The 12,760-nt window shown below is 43.2% G+C and overlaps 1 protein-coding gene across 2 annotated transcripts in view; it reads left to right on the top strand.

The window, feature by feature from the left end:
- prkcab (protein kinase C, alpha, b) overlaps nucleotides 1-12,760 on the top strand; it is a 171,625-nt gene that overhangs the window by 70,219 nt on the left and 88,646 nt on the right. For both annotated transcript variants that reach the window (XM_066704258.1, XM_066704257.1), the window contains exon 3: nucleotides 150-232. In XM_066704258.1, coding sequence (XP_066560355.1) covers nucleotides 150-232 — 83 coding nt within the window. The remainder of the gene's footprint in view (nucleotides 1-149; nucleotides 233-12,760) is intronic.

Below are 12,760 nucleotides of genomic sequence, written 5' to 3'. Positions count from 1 at the left end.
TAATGATTGAAGGGGGTTTTCTCTTCTGTTCTTTTTGGGTCTGTTCTCAGAAAACATCCACTGTCCTCCTTTGGTGGAGATGTCTGTTTGATGGTGTTGGATCCTGGCTGTACCCGGTTTAACACTCTCTCCTCTCTCCTTCTCCACAGTGTGCTGTTTTGTGGTCCATAAACGGTGCCATGAGTTCGTCACGTTCTCCTGTCCTGGCGCAGACAAGGGTCCAGACACAGACGTGAGTACAACCCCTCTGCTCTCACCCCACCACCCCTCCTTGCATTCTGGGGACGTTTTTTCCCAAAGAAACCCCCCGGATTCGCCCCTTTTTTATTTCCGTTCTTGATAGGATTACAACATGCAACCGTAACCGCGGTGGAATCTCTCTGCTTGACCATTTTATTAAGTTCTGGAAAGCCACCTTGCGGAAACCAGTCCTGTGTTTTCCCTTCTGCACCAGAAGAAGGAAAACAAAAGGTGTCCTCCTCTTGTAGGCTGATTTTCAGATCAGTCATTAGCTGCCTTCAAACTGCCAGAGGACGTACTGCTGCACAGAATGAGTGGTGTGTGACAGTGTGGTCCACACCTTTAATTACACAGGAGTAAGGGCAGGGGTTTAACAAAGTCAATATTTATTATTACTGTTTACTATTGTCATCCTTTCCCTTTGAACACCTTCTGGTTGAAGTGGAAAATCACATTATCAGTAAAATAAGATGTTTAGTGCAAATCCTCAAAAACCAATAAATTAACCAATAAATACATAGTACAGAGACTCATCAATTAAACATCAATATGTTTCTGGTGTCTTTTCAAAGTTGAAAGAAAAAAAACGAACAAAATGAAAACAAATCACTAGTTCCTCCCTGTCTTCTCTACACCATCACGGGGCAGAAGTTCAGATTGTTTAATGATTGTGTAAAGAGGTGGCGTGGAGGGAATGCTTGATGATCTGAGTGGATGGCTCACATGTCTGTATTGGGGACACAAATTCCACCTGCTTGCTGAGATCTGGATCAGGATCAAGGCCACCTTTCTGTTTCAGCAGAGACGAGGGCATCCCAGGCGGTGCTAATGTTAGCGGCGGCTTCATTTAGGTCCTTAAAAACCACATTGGGGGTTACATTCATTTCCCACCCCTCTCTTCTCTCGCACAAGGGCCCCAGTACCGTAAGCGGAGATGTAAAACCGGGGAAAACACACCCGTGGAGAAATGCCAGAAGGTAACAAACTGAGTGGGTCAGAAATCCCCAGGCGTTGTCGCATTACAATAAACTCAGGGGGTAAAACTTTCTCTTATTTACCAGTCATTGTTTATGTAGGACAGTGTTTGATGCTGATAAAATGCAGGTAGCGTGGATTAATTTATAGCTAGCCCTCACGAAGAGTCTAGTTCTTGTTCTTTATGGCAACCGGATCAAACAATAGTGTAGATACTATGAACGAGTATATTATTCTGGGAGACAGGGTTGTTCTGTGTTGGTGTGAATCCGTGTGACAGGAGCCTGCAGATTGATAGCCTTTGGGTACGCAGTCATCCAGCAACATGTTGGAGAAGACTGGTTCACCATCACAGATCATCAGTAAATTGAGTCATGATGCTATTACTTTATTCATAACTTTCTCTCCTGTGTGCTCGCTCTTGGGATTGTTTCTTGTCTCTCCTCTCCTGCCACCTGAACGTCTTAAAGTGGACTGCACAAGGCTGCCCAGATGTTTCTGTACAGATGTTTGCAGTGAAATCCTTTGAGAATTAGCCCAGGGTTGATCCGTGCGTCCTATAATCCGTGTCGTGTAGCACTATGATTGGCACACGGCCGGGCTCTGAAGTGCTCTTCTTGAGCACTTCAGAGAGGGCAGTTCAGCATTTCATCAGTGTGCTGGTGCCCTTTATTGAAGACGACGATATGCAGTCGTCGTTGATCAGAGCTGTTGTAAATTTTCTGTAGTTTGGAAAGTAAAATCAAATTAGTTTCTTGTAACCTTTGGTTGTCCCTGTCTGCTCTTTATAAAAAGTAAATGTGAATTCACTGAACTTACTGATTTCAATTGTTTTAATAGTCTGACCTGGCAAGGGATCAGTTTTGTATCTGGAATATGAGAGTTAAATTTTCTTTGGCTATAAACCTTTACCTATTGCTTAATGGATAGAAGACTTTTTGAATTTGTGATGGTACATCATAGATTATCTCCATCATACCCCCAGTATTAAGACACCTCTGCCGTCCTCTGTCACGTCTGCGTTATAGATGTACATATTGTTTTCTGAAGCTTTGCCACGTTAATAGGAAAACCGAAGATTAACGATCTGCCACGGTCACAATGATTTTTAATATGTTAAAGTCTCTGTCTTGTTTTTAGAATTGATCATTTCATTACTGTGCCTAATGACTTGTTTGTTTGTGTGGAGACTATCGATGTGGTTTGGGTCCCGCAGGATCAGAATTCAGTCACTGTAAACAAACAAACCGACAAACAAGGAAACACCGCAGAAATGTATCTGAATGTATACAGGAACGGGCTGTGACATCGCTTAGTCTGTTTCATAGATCCAGTTCGCCACTCTCCATATTTACCCTGATCAGTTAGTTGCCTATTTACAATGATGACATCACAGACCAAGAAGAAAAACAAAAAACATGAAAAGTAAGTAACCACCAAATCAGGCAAATTATCTGGGACATTTTCAGGAGAGATGTTAGAGAAGATCAAAGGCTGAAAGTCAGACAGAAAGCAGAGTAAATTAGAGCAATCTGCTGCTACAGAGCAGAGAAGACTGGAACGCTGTGCTCGCTAATCTTCCCTAAATCAATTTCAGCTTGTATTACATGAAACACTTGACAGCTTGCACAGGGACCACAGACCGGCTTGTGCTGAGTCAACACGGGAGTTTTTATCCCACCGAAACTGAGAGCCGAAAGTCAGATCTGCACTGTTTTTCTCTTGACGTGCACAAGACATGCAACAAGATAATATTCGATTCAACACTTGCAGCTCTGTGTTGATTGTTTTTATACAACCGAAGGCACATGTCAGTCTTCGCCTTAACTTTTTACAGTATCCATCAATCAATCAATCAATCAAACACTATATTTATGCAACTGAGACCAACTGCTACATAGTGAGAAAATAACTCGGATAGATATAGCTTAATAAAGGAAATACAACACATAATAGACACATGTAGATAAAACATAAAAACATACAGTCAAGCATAACAACAACAGCTCCAGTGAGCTGGATATCTAAAATAGACCTAAAATCACTCAAGTCCTAAGTTGATGAAATTGTATGAAGCAAACCCACCTAACACAGTTTACACGCGTGTAATTTGGCTGAGGGCCACAGGGGACAATCCACATGCTCAGCACAGCCTTCAAATCCCAAACCCCTCCGTGTTTGAGCATAGAGCAGAAGACAGAGGCATTAAAAACTGTGAAGGTGCTCTGGGAAAGGTTGTCCAACACAGGGAGCATGTTTGTTGTGATTGTGCGATTGAGCTCCCATCACAGATGGCTGATTTTTCACCTGATAAGCTACCAGATACCATGACTCTGTTATCAAAGGCAAGGCTGTTTGTGTTTTTGTGACAGTAAGAGATCATATGGGCACAGGACCCTCATAATGAGGGTGGAAGAAGGTCCCCAAGGAATTGTTTTCAAACCAGCACAAGTGACGATCTGGGAACTTCCATTAATGGATAATGGTTTTATCTTCACTCCTATAATTAAACAGATAAAGTAATGTGACAATTATTTATTTCCCCCCCTTGTCAACCCGTGAGAGGTAACCGGTCATGGATGAAAACATGTCTTCATGTTTTGTAAATAAAACAACCAAAAAAACGCTTCGCCCCTGTGCCTGAGCTGCTGACCCTTGACCTCCCGCTGACCCTTGACCTCATGCTGACGCCTGACATGCGTCTCAGTGTTCCGGCTCCTTGACCCTAATTCAAGCTATAATTCTCTGTATGTTCTGTAATGATGCCTTGAGTAACTGGCGATTCCTGAGGATCGTGACTAAACAGAGTGACGGCCAAAGCATGCTTTTAACATAACCCCCCGCACCCACTGGCTTCTTAAATTCAATCAATTATAATTTTTTTAACTTGCATGTTTTTTTGTGTTTGTCTTTTAGCAAAACATGAAAGGCAGACTGCTGCGTTAGCACAACGCCACTGCTGTTGTTTTTATCTTTTGCTGATGAAGCGGTTAATGTATTTATATAATACAGTAATTCGTCGCTCGCTCCAGATGGGTCGAGCCTGTAATGATGCTACATTGTGAACGGGTGTTTGCATTGCTTTATTATTGTCATTTCTTGTTTAAGATGCATTTAAGACATAAGATAAAGGTCTTCTAAAAATATTTTAAGATCAACCTTATGAACTTTTAACACTAAACTGCTGTCTTCAGTCACGAGAGGCGAGGGACAGCAGATGAAGTCTCTCCCATGCCTCGTTATGTCTTCGTAGTCCTGGAAAGGCTTGCTGTACAGTCAAGCTGCCTTTTCTACGTAACAGTGTGTCTTTTATTTGATGTGGCCATCTTTCTGTGTTAATCAACAAATAAAGTGCCGGTGTCCCCCATGAGACGAGATAATGACTCCAATATCTTTCTCCCACTTTACAGAACAGGTGTTTGCGATGATGGGATCTCATAACATACTGCCCCATGTGGGTGTCAAATGAGTGTAAGATATAGATGCACGCAATATAGAGTCTGTTTTATGGCATTGCCGCCTATGTATTCCCAATGACCCGATAAAGCACAGATACCCGACGCTATCTATAGCAGCCGGGCTGACATCCTCCCCTGATGCTCCCAACTCTATATGCTACTACTAAATTATGGATGAACGTAACATTTTATGTAAAAAGTTAAAAAAACAACCACCGTATAAAGATACCGCAATCAGCAGCCTTTTTTCAAACCAACTACCTGTGAGACAGTATCTCCTCTCAGTTCCCTGTGCAGAGTAATTCCCCCTCACAAACAGCTGAATCTCTCATTTCCTGTCCAACCCGTGTCCTGAGTACACGGCCGAGGACGCCGGCTCTGAGATCGGATTGCACTTCACTGCAGGAGTGTCGGATTATCTCTCCAACTCCACAGTCCTTCCAGCGGTGTGTTTACAGGCAGTTGACACGTCTGCTCGGACCACAGACACTGGTGCAATGCGTTTGTTAGGGGCGACTCGGAGGTCCCTTATGATCGCATTATCTAGAGAGCATACGTAGGGTCTTAGACAGGGACTGGGCAGCTAGCTAGGTGTTTGTGGGAACTTGTAAAATGTAGGAGACTAAATTATTATTATTTATTTCTTAGGAGACGCCCTTGTCCAAGGCGACTTACAAAATATAAGAGCAATACAACGTGCAATAATACAGTGAAATTCAAGGCATTATACATTTTACAAATTCCAATGTACACAAGTGTATAGCAGTAAACAAAATATGAGGTCTTACATCCTAGATTGTAAATCCATTTAAAATTATTTTTCATGTTTATTTCCCCAGCAGAGAGAGGAGAATTGGCAATCAGTAAATCCATTCGAACATGCTGTTAATTAAGCTTTGGGTCTTAGGGTCTTAGGAGACTCCTGTGTGGCTCTCCAAGTATGTCATTAAGCACAGCTTTTGTGGTGGTCCAAACCCTTTAAAAGTACTCAGGCATATGAGATCATTTTTTGGTTAAATGTTGATTTTCATTGTTTTCCGTAAAACTTAATAAAGTCTTCAAGAGGCTTAGAGTACGATCTGAAATTGCTCAGTGCTTTACCGCTGTTGATGAGAGATTTATGAGAGTAATAATTGAGAAAGTACCGAGGGCCAAAATACTTTAACAGCATATTGAACCAGGAAGATGCTTTAATAATACCTTGATTAATTACTACTTAGCGGCGCGGCTCCAGTTCACCGCTCGGCTCCGTAATCTCTAATTAGTTTTTCCGTCTTTTTTCACACTAGTTTGAAGTTGTTACAGTTTTCTGCCTGTAAGATACAGCAGACGCGCCGGCGCAGTGGTTTTACCAGACCTCCACCCGGGATCCCCTTGTGGATGCATTCATGGAGCAAACGGACAGGAAGAGGGAAGTAACCCCCTGTAACCTTATGCACCTGCATGTGTTGCTTCAGCTGTTCAGGTCCGGCATCTTGAGCCTTTCTGAGCAGAGTTCCCACCATGACGGGTTTTTAAACTTATCCATCCAATGCTGAAGTCAGTCTGAGGTGGCTTTCCTGGTGTCTTCCAAACTGGTGTCTCTCCGACTTAAAGCAACGTCGGCTTACTTCCAACCTCTTGAGAAGCCTGTTTCTCTAGTGGCAGCAACCAACATCAGATGATAGCTAATTGCCAATCCCCCCACCTCACACACAGCATGAATGCAAGCTGGCAAGCTGGCAGCGATTACATTAACATTTACATTTAAAAAAACTTGTCCCGTGACAATGAGGAAGAGGAGCAGCAGGAGTCGAACTTATGCAACAAATCCACCTGTTTTGCTCTATTAGTTTTTTGCTCTTCGGTTTACGATCTTAACTACTAGCATCTATTGTTGATTTCTCATCCATCAAATCAAAACTTTTACCTGCCTGCCAATCACAATTCGTAAACCAAGCCGTTTTTGCCCGTCAGGATTCCACTAGGTAGCCGACAAAAAATGTCTGCGAAGGAAGAGCTGCCAGCATTGCTATTTGTGTCCTCCGGGCAGGTGGGTGTTTTCGATATTAATTATGGCTTTAGGTTTATTTATCTTGCATCCCACGCTTCCAAACTTGTTACATATCAAAAGATCGAGTAGTCGTTTCAGCAATTAACATCATAAAGCTTTCAGGACAGGCATAATGCTCATACAACCTCGGAAATAAGTCTCACTAATTGACTTGTGAAAGCTGTGTGAACAAAGTGACTTGCTCCCGGGCTGGTCCGGCACATTTTCCCATGGACTGAAGTCAAACAATGTAGTCGAGAAACAGGAGGAGGAGAAGTGGGCCATGTTTGTTTTTCTGTGCATCAGATGTCATGTGAAAAGCGAAACTGTCTGTGGACTTAAGTGCTGAGCTAATATTGGGGTTTCACACAGGAGAATAAGATGTCAAGGGGTTAGTTGTTTTGTCATTTGAATTGTACCGGTTGGGTCAGTGTTTTGATTTGATCTCGGCCTCAGTCCGATTGTGTACGGATGGATCAAACCATCACCTCATTGCATCTTGTGTTTGTTCAGATTTCATTCCATCTGCTACACATGAAGAATAGGGATTATACTTAATTTGCTGTCTTCTCCAACTTGTTTAATTTCCGCCTAGAGATGTAGTTTCTGGTGGCGTTTGATCCACTGACCATCGTTGAATTATTTATGAGGCGTGCTTATCGTTTTATGCTATTGATATTGCTGTATTTATAATTAATCATTCTACAGAGCGGAAACTGGTTGACTGTTCATACAGTTTTGTTATATACGTGTACACACACACACACACACACACACACACATACACACACATATTCAAGACAAGTTGCAATCATTTTTTCATTTATGAAAGAAATACAAGGAAAATAAATCACCACACCACACAAGACATTAGTGTGAAAAATGATGAGAGGATATTGAAGGTCAAGGGATTTGGCCTTTGACAGAAAATAATGACTGTAATTGCCATCAGAACTGCCGTTTCCAAAGCTGAGGAAATGGACGTCTCTAAAATAGATTTCCAAATCATGCTGCGTACGCTGGCTCCTTTCAGAAAGCACTGTAGATGCCGCAGAGTCCACGCACTGTGCATTCGTTGCTTAATATGTGAAAGTCAAGAAGATTCTCAAGAAACATAGACATGGACCCTAAAGAGCAATCGGGAGATGCTTTATGAGAAGCCAATCGAAAGGGTATCATGTTAAATATCCTCATCTTCGGCCATGTCCACCTCATGTTCTCCATACAGACGAGGGTACATCCTAGGATACAGATCAGACCGGGTGATTTTTCCCTGCCTCAGCTGCATTTGCGAAGCCGGGCAAGATTTCAGTACTGATCCTTAGGATGAAACACTATCCTCTCCGTTTTGGTTTTCACAGCACGGATTAGGTCAATGCATCGGTTTATCCTTTTCCAAAGACGGTGACATTTGACATCTACTGGGCTCTCACGAAAACCAAAAATAAGCAAAATGGATCGACACGTGTTGTTTCTGTAAGTGAGTCAAGAAAGTTATTGAATCAATCAATCATTCAATCAATACATAAATCCATACATATTGGCATTCTTAGCCCTGCGCCTTGGAAGAGATACAATTCAAGAAACTTGTTTGTCTGGATCTCATGTAATTTCATAGATTTTTTTTTTCTGTCTGTATCCCCCCCACTCCCCCATGTCTTGTTAAAATACCAATCGAATCAGCTCCAGTTGTTTATTTGGTTATTGCTCATTTCAGCCTGTGCATGCGGAGCCCTGACCCATCCTAATTGTATGCACTCAGCCGTATTGATTTAGTTAAAGCTCTATTATCCCTTCGTTCTGGCTTTGCTTGATCTTAAAGAGATCTGTAATCTCCTCTCCGACCTGAACCAGTCATTCTACACGGGTGCGATAGTCTCGCTGAGCAATGCCCTCGATTTGAAAGTGTTCAGCACATTTTTGAAAGCAGGCCCCGCTGACGTGTATTCGTGTCTGCGGCTCTTTGATGTCCATTCAGTGCACAGGGCCGAGGGAGAAGGGCCTGTGGCCATGCTGGTTCGGCCCACATCTGGCACTGATTAGCAGAGCTGCCTTTAATAGCAGCAATCAAGACATGGGACGTTAACCTCTTCGGCTGTCTCTCCCGCTCTGGCCTGTGTGTGAAAAATGTCTGCGGTCTGTCGACTCTGCATCCCGTGGACAGAGCCTCGCGCTGTGTCGGTACAGTGGTGCTGTATGGTGTCAGATTGCATTATATCTCTGGGCGCCAGCTGCCCCTTTTGGAAACGGGCCTCCGCGTGCGTTTGTGTGTTATTTCTGCTCCTCTTCACTCCAGAGATGGCTCTTTCATGATCTACACGAGACCGGCACCATGGGATTAATTGTCAAATGCTGGCGAAGCTTTAAAGCGATGATGATGATGTTAATGATGATAATAATCGTAAACCGCAATAATACAGAAGTATCAGTTTATGTACAGTGAGGGAAAAAAGTATTTGATCCACTGCTGATTTTGTATGTTTGCCCACTGACAAAGAAATGATCAGTCTATAATTTTAATGGTAGGTGTATTTTAACAGTGAGAGACAGAATAACAAAAAAACAATCCAGAAAACTCATTTCAAAAAAGTTATAAATTGATTTGCATGTTAATGAGGGAAATAAGTATTTGATCCCCTATCAATCAGCAAGATTTCTGGCTCCCAGGTGTCTTTTATACAGGTAACGAGCTGAGATTAGGAGCACTCTCTTAAAGGGACTGCTCCTAATCTCAGCTCGTTACCTGTATAAAAGACACCTGTCCACAGAAGCAATCAATCGATCAGATTCCAAACTCTCCACCATGGCCAAGACCAAAGAGCTGTCCAAGGATGTCAGGGACAAGATTGTAGACCTACACAAGGCTGGAATGGGCTACAAGACCATCGCCAAGCAGCTTGGTGAGAAGGGGACAACAGTTGGTGCGATTATTCGCAAATGGAAGAAACACAAAATAACTGTCCGTCTCCCTCGGTCTGGGGCTCCATGCAAGATCTCACCTCGTGGAGTTTCAATGATCATGAGAACGGTGAGGAATCAGCCCAGAACTACACGGGAGGATCTTGTTAATGATCTCAAGGCAGCTGGGACCATAGTCACCAAGAAAACAATTGGTAACACACTACGCCGTGAAGGTCTGAAATCCTGCAGCGCCCGCAAGGCCCCCCTGCTCAAGAAAGCACATGTACAGGCCCGTCTGAAGTTTGCCAATGAACATCTGAATGATTCAGAGGAGAACTGGGTGAAAGTGTTGTGGTCAGATGAGACCAAAATCGAGCTCTTTGGCATCAACTCAACTCGCCGTGTTTGGAGGAGGAGGAATGACCCCAAGAACACCATCCCCACCGTCAAACATGGAGGTGGAAACATTATGCTTTGGGGGTGTTTTTCTGCTAAGGGGACAGGACAACTGCACCGCATCAAAGGGATGATGGACAGGGCCATGTAGCGTCAAATCTTGGGTGAGAACCTCCTTCCCTCAGCCAGGGCATTGAAAATGGGTCGTGGATGGGTATTCCAGCATGACAATAACCCAAAACACACAGCCAAGGCAACAAAGGAGTGGCTCAAGAAGAAGCACATTAAGGTCCTGGAGTGGCCTAGCCAGTCTCCAGACCTTAATCCCGTAGAAAATATGTGGAGGGAGCTGAAGGTTCGAGTTGCCACTTATTAACTTATATAATTGTTAAACGTTTATTTCCCCTCGAACAATGTGGTTTAGCACAAAAGAGAGTGTAGTCTTCAGGATAAATGACAGATATTTTAATCTTGGTAAATGTTACTGAATCTGTGGGGATTATTATAAAAAATATGTAGTACTTTTTGGATTCAATTCAATTGGATAATATACACTCACCTAAAGGATTATTAGGAACACCATACTAATACTGTGTTTGACCCCCTTTCGCCTTCAGAACTGCCTTAATTCTACGTGGCATTGATTCAACAAGGTGCTGAAAGCATTCTTTAGAAATGTTGGCCCATATTGATAGGATAGCATCTTGCACTTAATGGAGATTTGTGGGATGCACATCCAGGGCACGAAGCTCCCGTTCCACCACATCCCAAAGATGCTCTATTGGGTTGAGATCTGGTGACTGTGGGGGCCAGTTTAGTACAGTCAACTCATTGTCATGTTCAAGAAACCAATTTGAAATGATTCGACCTTTGTGACATGGTGCATTATCCTGCTGGAAGTAGCCATCAGAGGATGGGTACATGGTGGTCATAAAGGGATGGACATGGTCAGAAACAATGGTCAGGTAGGCCGTGGCATTTAAACGATGCCCAATTGGCACTAAGGGGCCTAAAGTGTGCCAAGAAAACATCCCCCACACCATTACACCACCACCACCAGCCTGCACAGTGGTAACAAGGCATGATGGATCCATGTTCTCATTCTGTTTACGCCAAATTCTGACTCTACCATCTGAATGCCTCAACAGAAATCGAGACTCATCAGACCAGGCAACATTTTTCCAGTCTTCAACTGTCCAATTTTGGTGAGCTTGTGCAAATTGTAGCCTCTTTTTCCTATTTGTAGTGGAGATGAGTGGTACCCGGTGGGGTCTTCTGCTGTTGTAGCCCATCCGCCTCAAGGTTGTACGTGTTGTGGCTTCACAAATGTTTTGCTGCATACCTTGGTTGTAACGAGTGGTTATTTCAGTCAAAGTTGCTCTTCTATCAGCTTGAATCAGTCGGCCCATTCTCCTCTGACCTCTAGCATCAACAAGGCATTTTCGCCCACAGGACTGCCGCATACTGGATGTTTTTCCCTTTTCACACCATTCTTTGTAAACCCTAGAAATGGTTGTGCGTGAAAATCCCAGTAACTGAGCAGATTGTGAAATACTCAGACCGGCCCGTCTGGCACCAACACCCATGCCACGCTCAAAATTGCTTAAATCACCTTTCTTTCCCATTCAGACATTCAGTTTGGAGTTCAGGAGATTGTCTTGACCAGGACCACACCCCTAAATGCATTGAAGCAACTGCCATGTGATTGGTTGGTTAGATAATTGCATTAATGAGAAATTGAACAGGTGTTCCTAATAATCCTTTAGGTGAGTGTATAACATAATAGAGAGAGAGAGAGACAGATAGCGCCCAGGGTATGCAAGTCACTACGATGCTTTGTCATGAGGCGCTGCTTTAAGTAGGACTGTGGCGTCTGGTAATATTTATCTGTGTGCTTGTGCCTGTGTGTGTGTGTGTGTGATGCCAACCCTCCTGATTGTTTAAAAAATATCCCTGGGCACTTTTCATTTTTCATTGCTTATAATTTACGGAGCTGTAAGTGCTGGTATTGTTTACCTGTGATTGATGTATAGTGAGTATCCCCACGGCGTTAAATCTCACACGTAGATGTAGCGTAAACAGCACCTGCTAACACAGACCCCCCCCACACAAGCGTAGAACAGTATTCACAGTCCTGGTACTAAATATTTTCCAGTTGAGACAACCGTGCTGTTGATGTAGTTTTGCGCTTGTTTGTGCTGGCACTATAGTGGGGTCAAAACATTTTCTTTTTATTTAAATATACTGTTTACATGTTAATCTAGTATGTACAATGTACAAGTATGTATGGAGACGTCATAGTCAGTGAGCCTTTATGGCCCATAGTAATTGAAGCCTTGACCCCGATTTCTGCATTTCTCCTGCTTCCCTTGAACGCTGAGCTGAGCTGACAGTTCAAATAAAAGATTATTCCACGGAATTCCACGAAATCTAATCCACTTCAAATCTGACCCCTTTAAACAGCTCTTCCGAAACTCAAATAATGATATGGCTGAAGAGACACAGAGGAGACGGCGTTGCTGTAGTCAGTTCTGTGGCAGAGATGACTTCGACACAAGCATCGTGTGAGGGGTGGGAGAGCAGAGAGCAGAGGAAAGATACGGTTGACGCACGCACAGAGTTGAAAGGATTCAATACATCTTTCACAGTTTGGTTTCTTTGTGTACGTCAGTCCAATGTCTTTATTTTCATTCCCTTTGATGATGCCTTTGTTTCCGAACTGCCTGATTTGCGATGTGTTTTTTTTCACTGGCATGTC

Source organism: Amia ocellicauda, chromosome 5 (assembly GCF_036373705.1).
Source record: "Amia ocellicauda isolate fAmiCal2 chromosome 5, fAmiCal2.hap1, whole genome shotgun sequence".
Taxonomy (NCBI): Eukaryota; Metazoa; Chordata; class Actinopteri; order Amiiformes; family Amiidae; genus Amia; species Amia ocellicauda.
Note: the sequence above shows the minus strand (reverse complement) of the source record. Positions and strands in the feature narration are given on the sequence as shown.